General features: G+C 39.3%; 1 protein-coding gene and 1 long non-coding RNA gene across 11 annotated transcripts; one reads left to right on the forward strand and one right to left on the reverse strand.

The window, feature by feature from the left end:
- Window positions 1–8,616: 8,616 nt before the first annotated feature.
- Window positions 8,617–13,293, reverse strand: TOMM7 (translocase of outer mitochondrial membrane 7). Its single transcript, XM_084509068.1, has 3 exons — window positions 13,138–13,293; window positions 10,009–10,057; window positions 8,617–8,838 (listed from the first exon to the last, which is right to left on the reverse strand). The coding sequence occupies exons 1-3, from the start codon at window positions 13,238–13,240 to the stop codon at window positions 8,823–8,825; spliced, it is 168 nt and encodes a 55-aa protein (XP_084365194.1). The 5' UTR covers window positions 13,241–13,293; the 3' UTR covers window positions 8,617–8,822.
- LOC311431533 lies at window positions 13,285–24,872 on the forward strand. Of its 10 annotated transcripts, none has more exons than XR_014689515.1 (6): window positions 13,285–13,391; window positions 14,227–14,297; window positions 17,167–17,202; window positions 18,338–18,434; window positions 19,799–19,954; window positions 24,030–24,872. It is a non-coding gene; the product is annotated as an uncharacterized lncRNA (long non-coding RNA). The 10 variants fall into 10 exon arrangements; XR_014689523.1 differs by lacking the exon at window positions 13,285–13,391 and adding an exon at window positions 13,402–13,557; XR_014689514.1 differs by having other exon boundaries at window positions 19,799–24,872.
- The last annotated feature ends 215 nt before the right edge of the window (window positions 24,873–25,087 follow it).

Raw genomic sequence — 25,087 nt, forward strand, 5'->3', positions numbered from 1 at the left:
AATTGCTTTGCCCAATATGGTAAAAACATATGGCTCAAATTGTGCAACACCTCAGGAAAGAATGAAGAGACCTCAAAGTGGTCATCTTCAAGATGTCTGTGGCGAGTGGGGTTTCCTCGCAACATAGAAGACAGTACTTTAGCTGTCCTGGCACACAGTCAAAGCTCTTTTCAAAGCCTACCTTTGCAGAGATTTTCTTAGTGAATGCTTGGTTAGAGAGCATTCTGGTGCTTACCATGACAGCTAGGGGAGAGCCACAAAGTTTACTCAGAAAAGAGCGAAGTGATTTAGGTAAAATGCAACAACCAGTCTTAAAGCCGCTGGGCTGCTGTCTTGCATGCATGTGGCTTTGAGAAGGAAAGAATGTAATTTGCATCTGTTGGTCTAGATGAAACTCTGAAACGTCTTCAGTAAGAATTCAGTAAGTGTCCTTAAAAAAAAGGAAGTTCTCTGAGTGAGGTCATGTATGAAGGGTTTACCACCAAGAATCTTCATTCTTCTCCCTCTTGAGATAGCAGCAATGAAAAATACACATTCTCCATTCACATGTACAGCACAGATCATACTGTATGTGATCCACAGGAGACCTCAACGGGGGTCCCAAGTTGAACTCTTCAAGGACTGTATTACTATGTGAGAGCAGAGGGGAAATAAAAAAATAAAAAATTAAAAAAAAAAAAAACTAAGGAAGGAAGAGAAAATCTGGGCTCACCTCTCTCCTAGTACTGGGTGATGGTTAAGAATCATTATAAGATTGTTATTAGTTACTATGAAAACCTTAACTAAACAAACTCACTCTTTGAAAGGATTTCCTTCTGGAATTCCAGGAGACAGCCCAACTGCAGGGTACTGAAATCTCGTGCAACAGACTGACGAGCATCTGCACTTCCTACCTGCACCCTTCAGCTGGCGGCCACCCCATGTCATCCGTCACCATAGCAAAGATGCAAACATTACTACATTTCAGGATGTACAATGTGAGCAAAGATCACTGTTTGCTAGGAGATGCTGCTGGTGCTGTCACTGAGGTGCCACCATTTTACCTGCAGCTCCTCCACAGCCACCTGCAGTTCTCAGGGTACCTCCACGCAGCAGCTGCCTTGCTGGCCATTGTTTGCCTGTTGCTGTGTCAACTTCAGGCACTCTGTCCCCAGGATAAGTACCATTTTCTGGAACCTACACACACTGGTGCCTGTGACACACAAACACTCGTAGTGGAGTATTCACATGGAATTCAGAGAACTAAACGCTGTTGAGCATGTTAAGAAGCCTCTCTAACTTATCTTCCTTTTTCTTTTTTTTTTCTCCAATTCACTCTATAGGAAGTATTTTACAATAAGCAACAAATACACACAAGCATTTACTAGTTGGTAGCTCAGCACAAACACATATAAAAACGGAAAAGAGTAGAAATGATCAGTCTACATTTTTACAAATTGATCCCCCAAAAATAACTGTGCTACTTTTAGCAACAATGAAATCATAGAATCTTCTAGGTTGGAAAAGACCTTCAAGATCATCAAGTCCAACCATGAACCTGGCCTACCAAGTCCTACCACTAATACATGTCCCTTCGTGTCACATCCACACATCTATTAAACATCCCTGGAGTCTCCAGGGACTCCACCACTTTTCCGGGCAGCCCGCTACAATGCTCTGCTACCCTTTCTGTGAAGAAATTATTCCTAACATCCAAACTAAACCTCTCCTGGTGCAACTTGAGACCATTTCTTGTGTCTTATCACTTGTCACCTGAGAAAAGAGAATACCCTCCTTGCTTCAACCTTTCTGTTGCAGAGTGATGAAGTCTCCCCTCAGCCTCCTCTTATCCAAACTAAACCACCCCAGTTCCCTCCGTCACTCCTCAGTTGTCCTACATGACCCGTGTGATGGCACTCAAGATGATCTGCACCATGACCTTCCCTGGTAATAACGTCGGACTGACAGGCCTGTAGTTTCCAGGATCCTCTTTCCTGCCCTTACTGCAGACTGGAGTCTCATTCTCTAACCTCCGGCCAACTGGGACCTCCCCATTTCACTAGCACTGATGGCAAGTTACTGAAAGTGGCTCTTAAAAGACAGCACCTCATAACTGAGGGCTAATTCACCAATACTGAGCAAGGCAAAAAAAGACCTGGTAGTAGTTAATGGTAAGAACTGGGAAACTACCTAGCGAACAAGCCTTACGGCTGATGATGTACAGGACTAGGTTCTCCCCAGACTGTGAAGCCAGCTAGTCTGCCTCCATGTTTGTCTTGCAGCTCTATTCACTAACATCACCCAGAAATTTTGGAATATACTCAACAGATTACAAACTCCCTTTATCCCAAATTAGCTTTCCTAATGCAGGAAGAGGGTAGAGAAAGTTACATTAAAAGGAATGCATGCACTCCGTAGTATGCAAGAAAAAGCCTGTGGTATTAACAGACAGTATCAGAGGAAGATAAGTAATAACATTTGTCTTGGTGCTGTAGTCATGACACTAAAATGCTAGATAAGAGAGAAAAAATATCATTTGAAAAGACCTAATACTAAGGTAAGTAATCTGTAATGCAGAATTACTTAGTTTTTTGACAATGATGGTCTCATTTTCCTAACTTTTTAAATGTATTTTTTCTTAATAGAAGCCTGATGTGAAATAAACAAACAAAACAAAACAAAACAAAAAACATTTCAGGCACGATCCACTTCTGTGAACACGTGAACTCCATTCAAGACAATTTACTAAGGTAAAATCCTCACTTCAGAGCTTGCCTTCAAATCTTCTGTAAAGGTCTGAGAAATAGGTTTTCATGTACACAAGATACTAATTTCTTTACGAAAACATCTCAAAGCACAAAGAAAATAAATGGAGCAGACTACAGAACTTCTGCTAAATCTACAAAATTTATTCCAGAAGCACAGTAGGATGTTTGAACTTTGCAATCATTTCATTTGCTGCATTACATTCATTTCAATAGTGTCATAACTGTCTGGTTTTCAAAATCCTGAAATATTTGAATGGTGACTATATTAAAAAAGTTGTTAATTGCAGTCAGTGAAGATACACAGCAGTACCATTGCCTGCCAAGTAAGCCAATGCACCGATGTAAACTCTAAATTTTGGCCGAAAGAACAGATTCTTTAAAAAAAAACTGTCTCCATTTCTAGCACCTTCACTGACTTTATTAATGGCTGGTGGTTAGTGAGGTTACCGCGAATGCTAAGGTTAGAGGTGGAGGAGTATCCACCACTAGCAGATTAAATGGAGCAGTATCACTTTTCAGCAGTAATGAGCAATCAGATAGACTTAACTAGCTTTTGAAACTTCACCCAGAGTCTCCCACTGTTACTTGTAACTAGTAATTTAATTTAAACAATAAAATAATGAGAAGATAAATATACAATAGTATACATCACAGTCAGACCCTGAAGTTCTAGAAGTGCTGATAAATATACGTATTAGTATAAACCTTATGGTATTTGGTGATAAAGTTTCTTTAAACTCTTACTTATTGAATTGAATGGTTAGATAACAATTTCAGATCTCTCAATGAAATACTTTCTTCCTGAAATGATGAAAAATAAAACCAACCCTCTCACCCCCAGAAAATGCAGTCTCTGCAGGCTCCAACACTGAAAGACTATTTCATCGCCAAGCTCTTAACTAAATTAACTCAATTCTGTAATTTTAACATATTTACCCTAATCTCAGCATACTTTCAAGGCAGACTTTGGGGGTCATAAGATAACACAGTACAGAAATTTTGCAGTCTGAATTCCTACTGAATTACCAGAATCTAAGAAGAATCAGTCTTTCAAGAGAAAATCTATATGCAAAATAAATAAATAAAACATTAATCTTCAAATTCAGAAAACTGAGATTTGATTTGCCCTACCATATTTATTTCTACCAGACAGTGCTTCCCTAACACAATATGGGCAATATTTTATTGTTTCAGCTAAATTTTGACTAGTTTCAATAAGAGCAAATGTATTAGTGACTAGCTGTTCATCTCTTTGAATTTATATATAAATAGATACAATTCTACATTCTGCAACATATAAAGAAGGAAAATGATATATTCACAAATTATATTAAGAGTTTTACTACCTGAGAGAATCCCTACTGTGGCACACACACACACAGATGTAAAATCACCTACGGAAAGTTCAAAGTCCAATCTTCACCTTAAAAGAGAAAAACTGCCTACTGTGTTATCGCTAGTACATAGCAATAGTCTTCCTCTCTCTTCTTCCACTTCTGCTAATAATTTGGGTAGAGATGAAAAGGGACCACATCTTGACTACACCTGTAGATCCCACATTAGCAATATTAACAAATACAACGAAGTTCAAAGATGTTCCTCAAATTCCAAGACCTATAATCCTTACTAATCATACGGCTCAGTGACCTGGGACTGGGCTATAAGAGAAAATGGAATTTGTTAGAAGGGAAACCATTTGGGATGAAGGCAGATATATGGGCAATCTTCCAGTCTTGCTGGAAAAGGCCTGTTTTCCAGTTGCAGTGTTACACCATTTGGGGGCTTTCTGTAAGAGTAAAAAAGATCCTGAGAAACACCATTAGGACATAACTGGAAATCCAGGTTTATCTCACTTCCCAAGCTACTAACTGCTCATTGCTTTGCAGTTGCTTGAACTTCTTAAGTTATTGTTGATAGAAATTTGATTTCTTAATCACAAGAAAATATAAGAGTAAATTCTCTTTTCCACTTGGCGGACGTGCATCTCCTCTGCCTTACCCATTCTCTAATCCTGAATTAATAGAAGCATAACTAAGAAACAATGAATGTAACCCACAAACAGTTACTGCGTTGCACACCATCATGGAAAAATATTTAGAAATTGCAATTAACTAATCAGTTTTAAAAAGTAAATTAGTCATATGACATTAAACCAGGATGTGGTTTACTCCTGTGGTGAGAACAGATGTAATGAGCTTTTATTTCCAAAATTCATCATAAGTACCATCATAATTTAAATTCCAAGTATATAAAGAGATATTTCCAAAAATATCCAGGGTATATAGCTTGTTTTAGCATTTTTTTTCCCTGTTAAAAGCATGTTAGAATCCTGTTGTATTTACAACATGATGCAATAAAAACAAAACTTAAGAAGCACTTTGTCATCTACAGCCATTTTGTGAGACAGCTGTACACAGAAAAGCAGCAATGGTTTTACACATTGCCATCGTGTGGGCCTGTTGTTACAAAATCATGATAATTGCTTTGGTTTGCAGTGTTTACAAGTTTGAAAACTATAGGTTTAAGTTACTTTGACTTTTGCTGATGACTTAAGGAAACTAAGCATGTATCCTCTTGCTTTTTAACTGCGATGCGATACAAAAAAATGACATTACGCTGGCTGTGTCTACACCAGCAACTTGGAGAACAAAATACGTGTTCCAAATTTCATATCAGCTTCGTTGTTACCTCAACTGACCAGTCCTTGAAAAGCTTTTGGGGCAAAAAGGTAGGTTCCTTTGTAGATTAACTTACTACGAACAGATCTGTAAACCATTTTGTTTATTCTCCCCTGTTCAGTGGCTACACTACAAGGCACAGAAAGTCTTTTCACACCATGCTGTCAGGAGATCCCAGGAGAAACCCACCAAACTCACAAGACTCCCCCAGCATTACACACCAAGCATGACAGGGCTCTGGTCCTTGGCTATGTACACACCTGTATTTTTCTCACAGCTTACATGATTTTCACTTCTAAAAACCTTGTCTGCATTTCATACTCCTTTACCCTCTTCTGATCGATCTCATCTTAATTTTTCCAGACTTTAACTTTCTCCTTTTTTTTAAAAAAAAAAAAAAAAATCTATTATCTTTATCCCCCTTTACACTTGTAATGGCCATGCCCTAGGACAGTTCTTCAGAGACGGAGCCTGCCCATTTCTTCAGTCCTGGCTTAAAGACAATTCCTTCTTCACAGATACTCTCCTCAGACACCCATCAGGCCATTGGCTGGTGCCGCTCTTGCAGGAGGAGGCCAAGGAGGTGGAGCAGGACCTTCCGACATGCAGAAATGTTGACTTCCTCGTGTCAAAGTACCTTGCTCATGGTACTGCAGGTCACTTGAGATGGACAACAGGGCATTCTTCTCACACTAAAATCCTTGAGATTTGGCCAAAAAAAAAAAAAAAAAAAATCCCAAAGGTTTGATAAACAGCATAGCAAGCTACAATCTATGTCAACCTTTGATCTTCCTAAGACCAGTCCAGGTAGAAACACTGCCCTTAGCCTCTTGCACAATTATTTGCACAACACACCCCAGCAACAGCTTCCCACGTGGGGCACTACACTAAGACTATGGCAACCACAGGCATGCTCCACGTCCACTTGGCAGGCACAAGGCATGCGGCCGTGCCATTCCTACGTCCGGGTAAGATCCGATAAAGATACCTCAGAGCGGGTACGTTCTGCACAGCACACAGGTAAGCACGAATGATTTTATTTCACACCTCTCAGAGCATGGCCAAAGCATAAACTTGAATTAAGCTGTGGAAGTCACGGCCTGATTTTCAGTAAACTACATGTTCTGACTTCATTCAAACATCAGAGTTCATGCCTGGTCTCAAAGGACTGCATCACAAATCCCATTTCTGAAAAGAAGCCATACTTGGCTACAGAAGCCACTGATCCACGTGACAGAAGTCTGCTGAGTGGGAAAGCCCCTGTTTGTTTCTAAGTGTCTCCCATCCCATGGTAAAACAAACGCTTTTGGGGAGTCTGACAAACAGGAAATGTATTTGAGTCCTTCCACGTTAATCCAGAGGCCTGCCCTCTTCCTCCTAGCAACACACAAACACTCTTGACAAAACTGGTGTATTTGCTGAAGTTATTTTAAGAGAATTAAGATTCTTTATAGTAATCTGTTCAAAATACAACTTCAAAGAACAGGGATCTGTTCCTACAAACATGTCTGAATTTTTTGAAAATGACAGCAACTATCAAATAAATTCAAGGTATTGCTAACAAAGACTCCCTTCATTTTTAAGTCTTAAGAGAAAAAGACTTCTCTGATCCTGTTTTTGTTACGTTATAATTAGTTACCAAGACTTCTGGTTAATGGCTATTCAACTCTTTTCAAGGTAAAAATGAGTTTGTAAGGAGTTTCAATTACTTTTTATTTAGAGAGAGAAACACTGACTGCATTAATCGAACAGATTTGTAATATATATCAGCATTCAATTTAACTTGACTTGAACATACTAGGAAGGACAATTTATTCCTGAACTTCAAAGGCCACAGGTTGCATGTTAATGACTTTCGTGAACCACATTTGATTTATTTTAAAAGAAAAACAATTGCAGTCATTTATCTATAGCAATGATTCACTAAAAATTTGTTATCCAATGTGTTTAAAGCAAAATTCTCAGAATAAGCACTGCCTAAGCAATACTTATCTAATAATTCCAAGTCTAAAAAAAAACTGAACTAATTACTTACAAGGGAAATTTTGACGATAATGAGGTCACAGAATCCGGCCTGTGCTTGACATATCCATGCTTATTTATACACTTTTAACAAAAGAGACAAGAACACTTCCCCATTTGGAACTTCTTGCCAAATACTATTGTTCCTGGAAAGCTGCCAGAGCGACCATGCAGTGGTTAAGACCCACAAACCACATCCCCAAATCTGACACACAACAGAGTATATGAAATACACTTTTGCAGGTGTTTTGGTCCACAGTTGCATTTTGGGTATTGTGAAACACAAAGGTTGACTTTGAGAAATCCGTGTTACTTTGCACTGCTACCTTTGATACACTGAATATACTTTGCACAGTAACATTTCACTACGAATTCTGATTGCTCATTTTCTCCTCTGCTATCTCCTATTCCTTAGTTAAATTAAATGTAAAAACTGCCTGAAAATCTACAGGGTTAAAAAAATCAATCTGGAATGCCTTCGTTGCAACATTGCAAAGAAACTTTTTGTTTGTTTTGTAAAGTATCACTGAACAAATACAAACTAGCCTGTATACTTCTAGATGGGAGAGTACAGTAACCTAACCAGTTCAGCTTTTTGTGCTCTGGTTTCATTACTGAAATGGAGAATGCCAAGTGAAGACAAAACCACCGTATTCCAAAGAACAAGACTTTGGAACAAAAGAAAAACACACCATAATATAAGAGTCTTCTTCCTTCAGCTGTACATCAGTAACTTCTACTGTACACAAACATACACACATACACAGCAATTTTGTCACGTACTCCCAACCCTACCCCTAAATTACGGAAAAATTAAATAGTATTTAAAGGTAAAGTCAGAAAAACATATACATCTCTCAATCCTTAAGATATCCAGAGCCAAACAAATCCAAAAGAAAAAGAAAACAAAAACCAGGCCCGCACAGAGCAACCAGCTGCAGAGGCTTACCAACATTCAGGCAGAAATCTTTGAAGAATATGAAAACGTTTAAAACATCAGCTCAGTTTTCTGGTTATCATGAAAAGGGAGTTACACGAAATTTAACCTTGTTACAATGATCTGTGGGTGTTGAATGTCACCAAATTTAGAAAAAAAAAATCTGGTTATCGTTCCTATAATAAAAAAATACTATATTATATGTAATGTAAAGACTTGAAAACAACACATATGCATTCAAATGTATTTATTTAATTACACTGTGATGCAAATAAGTTAGGTCCATATAAACTCCATTTTGTTGTATGTACAACCTATGTCTTTTGCAAGCTGACTGAGCCAGCTGGTGTAAGTGTCCGCCTCATCCTCTGGAACATACACATCTTCAGACCCTTTCTCTGTCCATCGTCTGGTTCTAGAGCAGGACAGCCACATCTTTCATCCCCAAAGCAGACTGAAAGGGGGAAATGAAGGTCAGATTCACAGTATGTGTTTGTTTTTAAATGGATTTTTCAAAAGCACAAGTCAGAAGAAACAGCCCTATAAAAGTACAGAATAAACACTACCCATAAAGAACAGTGAAATAAAGCTACCTTTAAAATAAAATTTAAGCCTACGGAGCATGAACATGTGCCCAGAAAAATGAGCATCTGTAAGCTTTGGAGTAAAACCAAACACATGCTTCTGGTATCTGTATATCTTGTTATACTAACTTTATGTTGTGCAGACATATGCAATAAACCAAAGAAAAGAAAAAAAAAGTCTCAAGATACTAGTGAAACTAAACAGAAATACTGCCAGAAAAAAAAAAATTACTTCAGCAACTTAGTTCTTAAGACAATAGGATATTTTACTGAAACTGTAACATCCCTGAAAATGGAATTTCTACGGTTAATATACGACCTTGCAAACAATACACACCAATCAATTATTTGTTTTAGCAGCATCTCTGGTTCTGTACAGCAAACAAAGCTATTTCAAGAACAGTAAGAGTAACACTTCCTTCAAAACCTTAATTTTGGTAGTTTGAGCCATGGAAACTCTCCAGTAAAATTCAAATATCACAAGAATTCAAGTGTTATTAATGCCAGGATGTTGCAGCAATAACAAATAGCCCCACAACAACCAGGCAATGAGAGCATATGTACTTTGATTCATTACAGTGATTAATATTAAAGGATATATCCCTTTATTTAATGCAGCTTTTACACAGTTTCCCACCCTACTTGCAAAGAGGGAAGGAGACTGGGTTTTATTTTAAATTCATGTTAGAAAGCTAAGTAGTTATTCCTAGGTGCAGAAAGAAACTTGCATAAACTACCCTTAGAACAGATCAGAAGGGCAGCTTCCACTCAAAAGGTACAGGAAGTTCCATATATTAAAAACTGTGTAAGATTAAGAGCAAAATACTAAGGCCCTCCTAAGAATTCGGTTTGCTGTCTGTTCTGGTTTAGATTTCTAGGCAAATAAGAACTGTGACCAGCTCTGTTATCACCCAAAACAATTAAAAACTATGGATTAAAGCAACTTTTTTTTCTTGCTGTCCAGCATGAGCAGAGATGACAATTAAAACCCTGATCATCTACAGTGGTTTTATTAATGCACATTTGGACCTGATACATACCTCCAGATTGTCGGCTCGGGCATTCCAGGATCTGCACCCCTCTTAAAACCTGAAGTGAAACATACATTAGATAAACACTCATATGTATGTGCAGATTTTTACACAGCTAGAACAGCATCAAATCACTACAGCCCATTAAATTGCAATAAAAAGAATAGGGAGCTGTGATTCATGAAGACATAGACTCACCTCAACAGAAACCAAAGGGTTACAAAATAGTCAAAATAAATAGACTTGGGTGTATTTTCTTTATTATTATTACCTGTATCTCTCTCTGACTTAAAATTCAGGGTCAGCTAGCTATGTGAGATGGTGGAAATGAGTTACCCCAAACATCAAGGCACATGTGCATGCATACACGTACCCTGTCACAGCTTTGACTGGGATGGAGGCGCTTTGGTTTTTTACATAATGGCTTGTACGATGCTGTGCTTTGGATTTTTGATGAAACTTAGCAGCGATAACACCAACGTTTTAGTTGCTGCAGAGCAGTGCTCACGCAGAGCCAAGGACTGTTTAACTTCTCACACTGCCTTGCCAGCGAGCAGGCTGGGGGTGCAGCAGGAGTTGGGATGGGACACAGCCAGGACAGCTGGCCCAGGCTGGCCAGAGGGACATCCCACACCATATGGCTCAGCAATAACAGCTGGGGGAAAGGAACAGGAAGGAGGGGATGTTCGGAGTGATGGCATTTGTCTTCCCAAGAAACCATTACGTGTGATGGGCCATGCTTTCCTGAGGATGCCTGGATGCCTGCCTGCTGGAGGGAGGCAGCAAATAGATTCTTTGGTTTGCTTTTGTCTTAACCCACAAGTTCTTGCACTTTTCCCTTTCTGATTCTCTCCTGCACCCCACATGGGAAGACTGAGCAAGTGGCTGGGTGGGAACATAACCGTAACAACCCCCACATGCAGATTTTAGGTGTTATTATGAAAGCAACCTGGTCAGACAGCATCAACAGTGACACCTGTAACTGGTATAAGGGCTTGAGGAGATGTCCTGTGACGGCACCTGAACTTACAGCAATATTTCAATAATAGATCATTGAGTTGAAAATTAGAGAATTCTAAATCTTTAACCAATTAAACTTAAAACCATTTTGGGGAAAGGGGGTGGTTAATTACAGAGAGTTCGTCCCCAGCTAATGACTCAAACACTGATTCACTAAAGCTAGAGAAGCAATTCAAGGTACAGTTTACTAAATAGCTTTAACTCCTGGACTGTAAATTAAGTCCTGAAACAGAATCATAAAAGACACGCATTGTTCAACAACATGCTTACTATGTTTACTGTACAGAAACTGATGTTATATGGAAAAAACATATTTACAGACTATAACTAATCAGTGACAACTTTCCTGAAACACAGGCCATGAAGGTTAATGGAAAAACTCACATTAACTTCATGGACACTGGGTCAGCCCTTTGAAGATAACCTTGTCTGATTTGAGGCTGTTAAACATTCTGACCTATTTTCTTTCACTGCCATACTTTCCAGCAGAAGTGATTTAAAATTCATGAAATCATATTAGCAGTTGAACTATGTGTGTGAAACAGATTTAGCTAATGTTTCTGGTTTTTCTTTTTGCTTGTTTTGTGTGTGTTGTTTTTTTTTTTTCCCCTAGTATTTTTTTTTTTCCCCTAGTACTTTTAAATAAGCAAGCCAATTCAACAAAACTGTACTGGTCTAATTCACCTAAGAGGGGCAGCCACTTCAAAACAAACATTAAAAACAAACAAACAACAAAAAAATACAACCTGACCAATGACCTGGAATTGCACATCTCAGACTCCCTTGTACTTATTCTGAACATCCTATCCTGACCTAGGTCTTCCAGAGAAAATTAAAACAAATTGCTGAAAACTTCATTGCCTGTGTTTAGTTTAGCCTGCGTTTCATATACGTGGGTCAATACCAAGCATGGTGTAGCCCCTTGCCCATGTAATTGCTGTACAAAAGAGGTTCCCCCAGTTCTACAGAATCTGAGTGGCTGCCACCCCCAAATGTCTGCGGCAGACAAGGGTGGCACCTGCTTACACTTTATGTCCTTTTATTAATTACAGCAGGCAAACTTGTAAGAAGACAACATAGATGTGGAACAGCATACTTATCGCTTGCAGGTAAGAAATTAAACAACTACAGTTTTGTTTCTTAGGGTTACTTAACAAGAAATATACCAAGCACTCTGACAGCCCTGCCCATGGCGGGGGTTAGCACTAGGTGGTCTTTAAGGTCCCTTCCATAGCTTCCATTCTTTGGTATTGGTACAGCTGCAAACACAGTGAGATGGCTTTATTTAAAGTGCTTAAGTTATATGCTTTCCTCAGAGCAAAGAGTGATTTTCTCAGATACTGTCGTAAAAGTGAAACCAACTGAAAACCTCAGCAGGAACAAAAGTAGGTCGCAAAGCACTGCTGCAATCTCACCCCCAAATAACCAATTTGGAAATAATCAATAAACTAAGAACGAAAACGTAATTAAACTTTAACCTGACTCTGCCAAATGGTTTTACTCGTTGTGTTCAAAGTAACCCCTTTTATTTCTGGTTGTTCGAGCATGTGTGTAACTGATTATCTATTAAGCGCCTTGGCCCTTTAAATTGGGTTTAGATTTTATATATTTTTACGTGTTATATTAATTCCCCTCGATTAAAAGAGCCACTCAGCTCTGCCTGCAAACACAGCCCGGCTGTAAGCGCGTTAGCGCTCAAGGTGAAGATGTCTGCCTGCTTCGGCCGCCTCCCCCAGAAGGCCCCACACATTTAGGGCACGAAGCCTCCTCTCCAGCCGTGCCTGGTGGCTTCCCCGGCACCTTTTGGCAGAGAGCAGCGAGCAGGAGCCCCGGCCCCACCGCACACACACGCTTCTAAGCAGCCCGTGCCCTTCAGCCACCCCCACCGGCGGCACCACCGCGGGGCCCCGCACCAACACACCCCAAAGCCGCACGGGGGCTGAGCCGAGCGGCTTGGGGCGGCTGCAGCCTCCACCCAGCCTCAAACAGGGGGGTCCCCAGCCCCCTGCCCGTCCCCCCCCGAGCCCCCCAAGCAGGCGGGGTCCGCCCAAGGGAGGCCCCGCTGGGTCGCCGGGCGGCGGAGACCCGCGGGAGGCCGGCGCCCCCGCCGCCACTGACCTAGGTAGAGCACGACGGGGATGAAGCCCCAGCGGATGGCGAACTGGCCGCCCTTGAAGAGCTGCTGCAGCCGCTGCTTGGCCTCCTTGCTCAGCTTCGGCATGCTGGCGGCGGGGGAGAGGGAGGAGGAGGAGGAGGAGGAGCCGGGACGCGATCGTCACTCGGCGCCGCCGGGGAGGCCGGGAAGGGGGAGGCTCGGCCCGCCCCGGCCTGCTGTGGGGGCCCCTCTGGCCGGCAAGGGGGTGAGGAAAGCTGTAGGTCGCTATTTTATTTATTTATCTATTTATTTTATTCCCGCAGCGCTCAGGTTTGTGCTCCGTGGAGGCTGGGAGGTGGCGTCTGGTCAGGGAAACGTGAAGGGGGCTGCCCGCCGCGCTGCGGGGACGCACTGCGTGGTCCCTGAAACCTGGGGGCTGCAAGGTCGGCGAGGGCGATCGGGGAGAAGTGGTGTGCTTTTAGACCTAATTCTTAAAAAAAACGCCTGTGCAGAGCTTACGGCTTGTTGTCCTCACGCACTCAGAGCCTGGGTAAGCAGTAAGGCACTTTTTGAGCGTGTCTGGTCTCTGCAAGACTTCGTCGCACTGCCTTAACCCCAAGGTGCTCTCAGTTCGACACCGCTGCCCGTGGGACATCTCACTGCATGGTGGCGGTGCCTGCAAGGTCGGTCATGGCCGTGCTGCTTTCATTCCTGCTTGAGCAATCCACTGTGTTTTACTGTAATGCCACAGCCAGGCCTGCGTGTTCCTAATATCACTGACGTGGCAGCAGTATTAACACTGGCAGTCTGTATCGTCTGCTAACTGTGTCAAACTCCTGCCGTAGTTTGGAGGGGATTTAATTGCATATAGAAACTAGGGTGGAAAAAAAATCACCAAAGAAATTGCTGCTTGTGTTAGACCAGAATTCCATTCAATTTTGTTCATAATCATGGTTTACAGTATTAGTTTACCTAGGCAATAACTTCTAGTTCTGTGGCCCACGTGTCATCTTAGGAACAACTAAAGGAGAGTGCTTTTAGATGCAAAGAAAAATTCCAGGGCTGTAACAAATACCATTTGCAAATAGCTTTTTCCACACTTCTTCTTTCAGTGCATGGATGCACATTCCGCCCTTCAGGGACAACGAAGATACGAATTTGTAGCTCGCTCCTTGTTTCCCAGGTACGGACAGGTAGCAACCTGCAAGCTGCATCAGTGATCCCGGTGGCCCATAGTTTGCTTTTGTGAATGTCTACTAATAGTCAAAATGTGGGATATACGGGATTATTGTGGTGATGTAGTGAAAAACATACTGTCTGTCAAGTTGTAGAACGTACAAACAGCCTGTCCTCATGAAAACCAGTGCATATTTGCTATGTTTTCATATGCATTAAACATGTGATGGGTGACACCAGTAATGCTAGTCATGTGGCTGATATATCTAATGATGTGTAGTAGGTAAAGCTCAGTTGATGAGTGGCTTCTTTATCAGCCGAACAGCTTATCCCTGAGGCTGCAGGCCATCATGAAGCCGCCCCTCAGCCTCCTTTTCTCTGGGCCGAACAAACCCAGTGACCTCAGCTGCTGCTCATATGTCTCACCCTCTAGACCCCTCACCATCTTTATAGCCCTCCTTTGGAAGCTCTCTAATAGTTTTATGTCCTTCTTATATTGTGGTGCCTAAAACTGTACAGAGGACTCAGCATATTAACTTATTCACACAGAATAACACATAATTTCTCCTTTTGGTGTCATTTCCATTCACCTGTGCCTGCTCAGAAGCACGTAATGATAGATTTTTGGGCTTCCAAGAGAATGAACAGAAGGGGTTCATTTTAAGTAATGCTACATGCAGCCCTGTCAATGAGTTACTTCTAAGATATCCGACATATCCAACAAATACTTTTAACATATCTAACATCCTCATACAAAGATGGTCAGAGGGCTGGAGAACCTCTCCTATGAGGACAGGCTGAGGGAGTTTGGGTTGTTATTGGGGTTGTAGTAACACTTCTGTGAAGGGTATTGGTTTTACTTGAATTATTTATTTTCTTTTGTCTGATAATCAGGACAAAAGCACTTGAAATGGTGTGCCCAGAAAATCAGAGAAACAACAGCCATAAGTGTTGGGTGACAAAAGTAGTAATACTGTATTACTACTTTTGTCACTAGTAATTACTAGTAGTAATACTGTATAAGCTTTTCATTACAGAAAAACCCTTTGAATTTCTTTTGTCATGTAGTTCATGGGACCAGCAACAACTGTAAAATATGAAATAAAGTTGCAGGGGTTTTAACTGGCACAAGAATGTGAATCCGTAATGGGGTTTGTTCGTTTGTTTTAATTTGATTAGCAGTAATTCTGTACGTGCTATGTTTTCATAGCAAAGAAATCACAGAATCACAGAACTGTCTAGGTTGGAAGAGACCTCAAGATCCTCTGACCTAACACTAACAAGTCCTCCACTAAACCATATCCCTAAGCTCTACATCTAAACATCTTTTAAAGACCTCCAGGGATGGTGACTCCACCACTTCCCTGGGCAGCCCATTCCAATGCCTAACAACCCTTTCGGTAAAGAAGTTCTATACCACTGTAAACTGGCCTCATGTTTCCATTTTTAATGGGTGAGGGAGAGAACTGAAATTCTTGTGGACAAGTCTGAATCATTTAAGCTTCAGTCTCTGGTTCAGGGAAACAATGGCACTTGGATGGCTTTAGCCATTTTTGTTGCCTGGTACAAGGGGTACATTTCAGGCTAAAGAATTCCAGACCTCTGAAGTTTTATCTCAACACAGCACAAATCCATGCAACAGTGTGTGCAATCCAGAAGGCTGGAGAATGAAACAAAATGAAGTAACCTGTTAAGGTCTTGAGACAAATTACTGTAAACTCTACAATGGAAATCCCTGTGTACCTCCCTTATGCAATTACCACTTTTACTTCTAAGATTTCCTCTTCCATTTACTGTGAAGAAACTGGATTAAATTAACCTGCTGGAAAACAAAGTTAAAGTTTGGCTCTGTTTAGGAGGAACTTATATTTTGAAGATACTATGGTAGATATTTCATACTGTAAATCGTTATAAAAATCGTCACTGGAACAGGCTGCCCAGGGAAGTGGTGGAGTCACCATCCCTGGAAGTCTTCAAAAGACGTTTAGATGTAGAGCTTAGGGATATGGTTTAGTGGAGGGCTGTTAGCGTTAGGTTGGAGGTTGGACTCGATGACCTTGAGGTCTCTTCCAACCTAGAAAATTCTGTGATTCTGTGATAAACAAACAATACAGGACATATTTAACAGATTTCTGATCCAGGTTGAATCTTTATGATGTCAGTGAAAAGGGGTAGCATATAATTCCTAGGCTTTATATTTTACTTAATTATTATGATTAAACTTTCTATAGTGTCCTAGTAATGATCATCTTTTTCTTCCATTCCATTTTAGTATTCCTGTTCAGTTAGTTTAATAAATCCCAGCTACTCTGCAGTACCACCGCTCTAGGAAATGCTGCTTGTCAGTTTGTGGAAACCACATTTCACAGAAACAAATAGAAATGGAAAGCACTACAGTCAAAATAAAAAAATAAAAATACTAAGGCTGTGTGATTATGCCATTTGGGAAATGTCAGAACTCTAAAACGTCTCTTTTTCTCTTGATTGTTGTAAGAGCAAAATCACTTGGGGTTTAATACATTTGGGCTTTTGCAGTTAGCATGTTTTCAAAACATTGAATTACAGAGCAGTGACACATCAATTTTTTCTGTCCAGATTACTGTCTCTTTCATATGAATTTCTGTGTGAAATACATATACACTGGCTGTACTCTAGCCTCTATATAATATTGGATATTTCTAAAAACAATTATTGTCAGATGGGTGTCCAGAAAATGAGTAAAGTGTGATCACTTTACTAGGTGAGTCTACAGTGGTAGAAACAAAAGGCAAAGTGTATTTTTTTTATATATTTAATATAATTAACGTACTATTGATTTGTTAAAAAAAAAGATGGAGATGGGTGCAAGGCAATAATTATGTTATTTTTCATTACAGCTCCTGAGGCCAGTGAAGGACAAACAGCAGTCTGAGGTGAGAGAGCATTCAACGAAACCTCATCAAATGCTTTCTGAGTTCTTTGAGAAAAAGTACTGTTGTGCTTAAAAATTAAATATTATGTGCTGCACACAACTTTCATTTGAACCTGACCTTCCCATTCTCCCCATCTTCATTTAATAATGACAATCAGTGGTTACAATAAAGATACTGCTACTTTCTACTGTAAGTAGTTACCCTAAAAATGTAAGAGTTATGTGGATGTTTTTATGATTGTAGTGCTTGGCCAGAGATGAAAACAATCATCTGACTGCTTGCATAGTTGCAGTAATATGCAGAAGTCTGATGAATTAAAGGATTTTCTGAGGCCAAAACTAATATCTGTGTTCACTCATTCTTGTTTTTTGTTTTGTTTTGTTTTGTTTTTTGTTTGTTTTGGTTTTTGGTTTTTGTTTTTGTTTGTTTTTTTAGTTAAGCTTTTTCTTTTTTTTTAAAGCATCTGGGCAGTAAAGGTTTCAATAATTTTAGAACATTTTTCTTCTAAAGATACTGGAATGAATACTTTTCACTTGTCCACAATTTAAAACTAGATTTTTGGTGCTGAAGAATATGTTATTGTAACAGCACATGCCCACAGAGGTTTTACAGGATTTAAAAGATGCTTGTTTTAGGCAGATTTTTACAGAAAGACATGATGAGGAAAACAGTGATTATATTTGGATTTGCAAAACAGTCTTTGCTCTTATTATACTTGTTTTTATATCAATTCTGGTCTTAGTATCTGAGTACATTGTATTAAGGTTAGGAAACCTTAAAACGACTGAGAATGTAAGTCTTTGCTATCAGTTGACAGCATTGCATATGAAAATGAAATATTTCTCTTTGGTCCAGAACATGAAATTGGAGCATTAGAAAAATTGAATTTTAATTAAAATTCACATATAACTTCCTTACTTCAGAGTGGTTCTAATTGTATTTACTTAACATCCATCAACAAAAGAACATATATGCTGCTGAAATAACTTTTTCTGACAATGAAATATTTGAAAATCATAACCAATCAATGCACAGCATTAGCTTCACTGATTTAAAATGGCGCTTTTGAATTCATTTGTTTCAGTTCTACAAAAGCAGTGTATACAACAACAACTAATTATCTCCTTTTTATAAGCAAAGAGAAGACAAATAGTAAAGCAAAAAGAAACACCTTGGAGTTGAAACATTCCAGATGGATTTGGAAGAGTTCTGTGTGGATTTTCTGATAGAATGTGAGTTTTTGTTATTTAATTTGAGTCATTGTTAAAAAAGCAATATTTTCAGTTACTGTTTATACCCATATGTATCCTTCTTCCTTTGATACTAAACAAGAACAATGTTTGTTAAAATGAAAATTTAAACAAATAAATAAATTTGAATTTTATAAGCATAGCTTTAATTCTTAGTTCAAAGATATTCTAGGTGTTAGTGTTGTCATTATAATAGTTTCTAACAACTCATGTAATGCAAATTAGAGGATGCAATTGCAGAAGAGTTCAGAGCATAATAGGTATGGTAAAAATCTGTGTATTTCTAGCATTTGAATAAGATTACCCAGTCAGCAAAGGAAATGTGTCAAATACATACTAATTCTCTCCCGCTATATCTAAAAGTTGAATAGATTAGTAAATCAATATCTGCATTCAGTTTATCTATCTTGATTGTTCACTCTGGGTGTATTCACTTCAGAAACTTAGAGAAAAACCTTTTGGCACATTTCAAATTCAGCATGGCCTAACTGTGATGTGAAGAGCAGTTCACACCCCTTCTTTGCCAAGCTTCAGTGGGATACACTGCATGAGCTTCCTTCCGGAATGGTGATGTTCCAGAAGGAATGTCAAGTTCCAGAACTTGAATTTGAACCAATATTAACAAGTGTCAACATTTATGTCTGACTGTATTTTTCATGTTTCAGTAGTTCACATTTCACTGAAAATTGAGATCTTCAGCACAGGGAGGATTAAAATCATTAAAATCATTAAGGTCTTTCATACATGACCAAAGGTGATCCTAGAAAGTTCTTTTCTTCCTTTTCAGGTCATATTTAGTGCTGTCAGGATTAAGTGAAGAGTACCTCATGCTTAATGAAGTTTTCACCATTAAAACTTAATCTCTTAAGATGCTGTCCCTTTTGACTTTAATACTTTTTTTAAGCTTTGTCTATTTTAGCATAATCATATTCCATATTTAACCCAGACAGATGTTTTTAGGTTTTCCTGATTTTAAACTATTGTCCAGCACCTTCTGTCTGTATTGACAGGCTAAGTCACATGTCTCTAAGTTTGTCTTTCACTGTTGCCTTTCGCTGTTTCCTATAAAATGTTATATGAACTCCTAAAGTTTTTGTTTTGAATGACAACCATTTCAGTAAGAATTTTATCATATGCAGAGGACGTTCAAGGAACTCTTGAGAGTTCCTTATGTTCTGCATTATAAAGTCTGTTAGACATACCTGACACAATCTGACCCTGACTTTCAAGCATTTGAAAGGCCCAAATAAAATTACATTTCTATAATACTTTCATTCTTTTTTTTCAAGCGTACATTAAGTGTACATCTGAAGAAACTGCATTTTACTGCTCCATTTTGGGTTTAGGTAGCAACCACAAGAGATTAAATGCTGTTGAGTGTAATGAAGTGTGAAGATGACAAGATAAATGAACGAGAGGCACCTCATCTTCCAACGCACAGTGGTACAGGTTTTGTATTCCAGACACAAACATCACCTTGAAGTCATACTAGATGAATCGCTGTAAGTATAACTGAGATAATTTTTGTTTGTTTGTTTGTTTTTCTCCGATTACCTTTGTGCTTTAAATATGGTCCTCCTGAGTTAAGCAATGAGTTAATTGCCTGTGAGATTTGTGATGGAAAGTTCTCTCTGAAATAAACACAGTACCAGAAGTTTTTCTTTCTTTTCACACATTGGGAGGAAGGACAGCTTCTAGTGACAGGGTACTAGACTAGAGTGATCCTGGTCTCTTAGGATGCTGGTACTTGACTGATACATAAAGCTCAGTATATTAGAATTGTTAACTGTACCATAGCAAAATATTTTTCTGTAGTTTTTCTAATAGTCCCTTTAAAACCACGTGCAGAATGTTACTTCCCATGTGAATATTAGTTCTGACAACTCTGGTATGGATGATATGTTGGTGGAAAATGTGAAGGACGGGAATCAGCCAGTGAGCCTAGATGGGACTTTAAAAATATATTTACAAATTATTTAGCTACTATGAAAAAGAAAAGGGAAGCTGACAGCTGACTAAAGGTCTCAATACATTGTATCAGCCTCTCTCAATTTAGTTCCTCTTCTTCGTTACTTCAAGACAACATTGATCTAAAATTTATTAGCAGTGTTTCATTAACACCAGTGGAGGGCAGGCTTGAATTGGAAACTCTGCTTGCTACTTCAATTACTTGAACTTAAAATAACAGATAGTCCCTCGAGCTCAAAGCTGATGGAATTTCTCTACTATTCTAATTACTCTTCCACTGGATAAAAGCTTCTTTACAATTGCTGTTTGACAAAATGAATGTTTTGCTGTGTTGCAGAAAGAATAGTGAATGTTTAAATAAAGATGATAATATGAAAGTGGATGAGTCAGTTTATTAGCAGCTGTGTGCTATTCATGGGGGAGAATCCATGCTGCTTAATAATTAATCACATATATCTTAAAACGGTTTTTAAAAATGAGTGAATATCATTATCCCCACTTTATAGATGAAGAAACTGAGGAATAGAGAGGTAGCTTTGCAAATTATCGATTTAGGTGATCTGCAGAGGCAAGAACAAAATCCAGATTTCTGAGATCTAGTCCAGTGCTCAAGTATATCTTTTGCATAAATAAACTACGGTATGTCTAACAGCTACAAACATGGAACTGACTACTTGCAGCCCAAATTGCTGAGGAGCTTACAATAATGAAATGGGCAGGTAACCTGACAGGCAATGCTGTTTCTCCTCTAGAGGCTGGGTAGTGGTCAGATCAGTTGGCTGAAGATCTGCACTAAAAATTGTATGTTATTAAAACAAGTACTCTGCATGTTCTTGCATATTTGTCATTTTTTAAGTTAGATTGTACTCTCTCCAAGGAATGAAAAGCCTTTCTATGTAGACCTTAAAAGCCATTCCAGTCTGAGTACTAGGAAATGTATGGTTAAAAAGTCAATTCGCATACAGGTGAAGGGTTAAGATACTAACTGATTGTTCCTCCATTCCTTTCATCTTTAATTATGAGGGTTTCAAATTATGAGCAAAACATGAGGCTTCCTATTAACTCACTGAGACCATCCTATTTACTGTACCTGTGGTCAGTAACATTCATGGGATTTGTGACTCATCATTAAGTGTTCTCCTTCATTAAGGCACTAAATTGAAAAGCTAAATATAGTTGCTATTTTTATTTGATTAAATATATGTATTCTACTTTTTATGCCGTCTTACGAGGTCATTACCCATTGTAACAGCTTTTAAAGTATTAAAACGCTCTGCATTTATTTATGCGTAAGCCTTAGCATAAATTGTTCTGTTTCTAGAAAAGGCTGGAGGCATACTGTTATGAAGCCTCCCATGCCTAAGACTTGTGTAAGACATACCAGAGAACATTTGGTGCTGCATATTAAAAACTCCATGTGTAGAATGAGTGAGCACATTGCACAATGCATTTTTCCTTTTTTCTTATTGCTAGTTTGCAGTGGCCATCGTGTTGATGGTGTGAATTAGTCCTTGGTTTATGACTCCAATGAAAAGGACCACGTTCAAAATCATAAGGTAGAATGTAAATGAGTGGGCACTTAGAGTTTGAACTCAAAAACTGCATAACCTATTACAGTGTTACTCATTTTTGGTTTATTTCTAGACAAATCTTGTTAAAATAAGAGTCAGAAATGTCTGGCAGTGATTTAAAGTACAATGTGGCAATTATCCCAAAAGTTATTACTGTACATTCAGGCAATGAATTTCAGGTTGATAATTTCTTTGTGTACTTTGTGTACCTCACAAAGAGTTGACATCTCCAAATATTCATAACTTTCCATAGCTCACAGAAGCCTGAAGATGCAATTCAAAAGGGAAGAAATTAATTTTCTCTTCTGCACAAGGTATGCATCAACACTTTTCTATTTTTAAATGATTTTTTGTGTTTATGGCTTACAAGCTGTCTGACAAGAAAACTTCTCCTCTCAAAATGACCACTAGTTGAAGGTGTTTACTTACAGACTAATTTTGCAGCAAATCAGTACCTGCTTGCACAAGAAAAAGCAAGAAAGCTAAGAAAGCTAATGGTTCAGCTGACTAAAACTGTTGCTTTAAGACATGTGTTTCCCACTGTGAGACTTCTTTATTCTTTAATTCATCCCTAATTTTAAATTGCTGCTTGTAAATTTCCAGAACAAAATGTTTCATACCCCCAGGGTAAATGTAATGATACGGGGAAGGATACATGTAATATACCATAGTTTAAGTCTAAAATTAAATCTTAATTCCAGTGAATTAAGACCAATGTCTTCCAGTATCTTTTAGATTCCCTGTATTTCAGCATGCAAAGGCTTTAGCTCTTTTGCTTAACAGTCTCAGTCTCTTGCAAAGCACTAATATTCTCTTCATCTTCAGTGCAGAAGTACAATAAAATGGAGGAAGTAGCACATTCTGCAGTTGGAGAGCAAAGATGTGGGTTCGTGGGAAGGACAGCATCCGTCTGTCCCCAGATAAATCTAAGTCCATCTTCCTAGCTTGTAGTTGGTTTTGTTTACATTTTGCTCCATAAGAAAAATAGAAACTCTTCTTGGTAAAATTTCCTTCAGATTACAACCAGAGATAAACCCATTCTGTACTCCTAAATTAAAGTTTTGTTGTCAGATAGCTTGTAAGCTATAAACACAAAAATCATGTACAAATAAAAAAGTGTTGATGAAGCAACTATTTGAAATAGGACGAATATGAAAATTAACATTGAAAATGCACTGAAGATGGGGAAAAATGAGAGGATAGTTCCACTGCACCACCTCTATCTGTTCAATACACTGAGCTAAAGGAGAATTTTACCTTGTTGTTGTTACCTGTGTGACTGATTACTTATTTCAGTTAAAACCATTAGTAGTTGTTAAGGGTAAATATGCTTGTGCTTTTGAGGGCATGGCAAGTGTTTCCTACTGAAAGCTTCACAGGTTTTCAGCTCCACTTCCATGTAGCTTCCATATAACTTTTCTTATAGCAGTCTTCGGTGGTATATCTGTTTGTTTGTACTCAACTGTCCCTTTTATTTGTAATACATAACGTGTTCAAAAAGCTCATGATTTAGGAGTAGTTAAGATATTACTACCTCAGAAACATAAAATGTCATTGTTATGTACACTTGTGTTTGTTCTGCTGAGCAGGCCCATCTCGATTACAGAGGGAGCTGCAGATAATGCCAAATACCTGTCATAGAGCAGTGGCGATTGCTGTAGGCAGATTGACCAAACATTTTTGCTATATTCCTCTACATGAGCGCTCAAGTGTCCTTCCCTTTTTCAGTAAATGCCTATGTTTATACTCACTGTCACAGGTAGCAGAGAATCACCCATTTATTCCTTGTGGAGAACTTTGTGGAGTCTACTACCTGTAAGTGGGCTCTGCTTAAATTAGCTGGAACTCCTAATCACAAATCTCATTCTTCACATCCTTCAGCATCCAACAGTCTGCTGCAACTCCTGTTATACCTTCTGGGATACTATGTATAGGAATTTCTTTTCTTCCCCAGGTGGCTCCAAGCCAGAAACGTATCCATGTGCAGAAATGAGTCTGAATGTTGTTCACACCACTTTTTTGTGTTTGTTTTTCTTAGTAGTTTCTACTCTTGAACTGATCACCGAAATGCCAGTAAGCCTCAACGTTCTTCTAGTAAGTAAGTACTGCAAAAGCCTTCCTATCAGAGGACTAAACATTAGATGTTACCCGGGAGCCATCTGTATTTGAACTTAACTAAGTTCAAATTCACAAAAAGAGCTTACGTGTTTGCTCTGACACAATTATTTATTTATTATTTGGAATTTAGATTGGGCTTCTGCAGAAAGCAGGAAGGCTTCTGGTAGCTCACCAGCCAGTTGGCTTCTGCTGTCCCCAGGGCTAGCCATTAGCTGGCCTTTCCGGATGCTTTTATTGACAGTCTTATGCTTGCAATTTTTGCCAGGCCAGTAACATGATCACTGCATAACAGCCTGCCTCACAGCAAGTCAAGGAAAAAGAGGGCAGCTGCTAGCAGGAATTGAGACTACTTAGTGATTGATGCCTGGCAATATTAACCAGAGGCCTGAGGAAGGTGAAGGCTTTCAGAGACCAGGGCTAAGCCCTGCGCTGGGTTTACGTGGCAGGGTTTTGGTAGTGTGGGGGGCTGCAGGGGTGGCCTCTGCAAGGAGTCCAGGAGCTACCCCATGATAAGAGTTCAGGAAGGACGGCATCCTGTGGGAGGGACCCCACGTGGAGCAGGGGCAGTGAGTGACCATAAAGGAGCGTTGGAGACGAAGAGTCAGAGACTGACCACAGCCCCCATTCCCTGTTCCCCTGTGCCACTCAGGGGGAGGACGTAGAGTAGGGTGGATGGGTGGGAGGAAGGTGATTTTAGTTTGGTTTTACTTTGCACTGCTCTAGTCTGTTATCAATAGGAAATAAATTATATTAATCACCCTTACACTGAGTCTGTTTTGCCTGTGATGTAATTGGTGAGTGAGCTCCCTGTCCTTATCTCAACCTGTGAGCTTTTATTTTCCATCGTTTTTTCTTCCCCTGTCCTTTTGAAGAAGGGGAGTGAGAGCAGTGTGGTGGTGCTCGGCTGCCCATTGGTGTTAAACCACCACAACATGCAAATACTTTACAATTCCCATCACAAACTGGATTCTCTACCTG

This window comes from Aythya ferina (genome assembly GCF_964211825.1).
Source record: "Aythya ferina genome assembly, chromosome: 2".
NCBI classification, from domain to species: Eukaryota; Metazoa; Chordata; class Aves; order Anseriformes; family Anatidae; genus Aythya; species Aythya ferina.

Coding starts and splice junctions, on each gene's coding strand:
- TOMM7 (XM_084509068.1), bottom strand. CDS start 13,240: ATGCCGAAGCTGAGCAAGGAGGCCAAGCAGCGGCTGCAGCAGCTCTTC. Junction 10,058..13,137: donor CCCCGTCGTGCTCTACCTAG/GTCAGTGGCGGC, acceptor GTTTCACTTCAG/GTTTTAAGAGGGGTGCAGAT.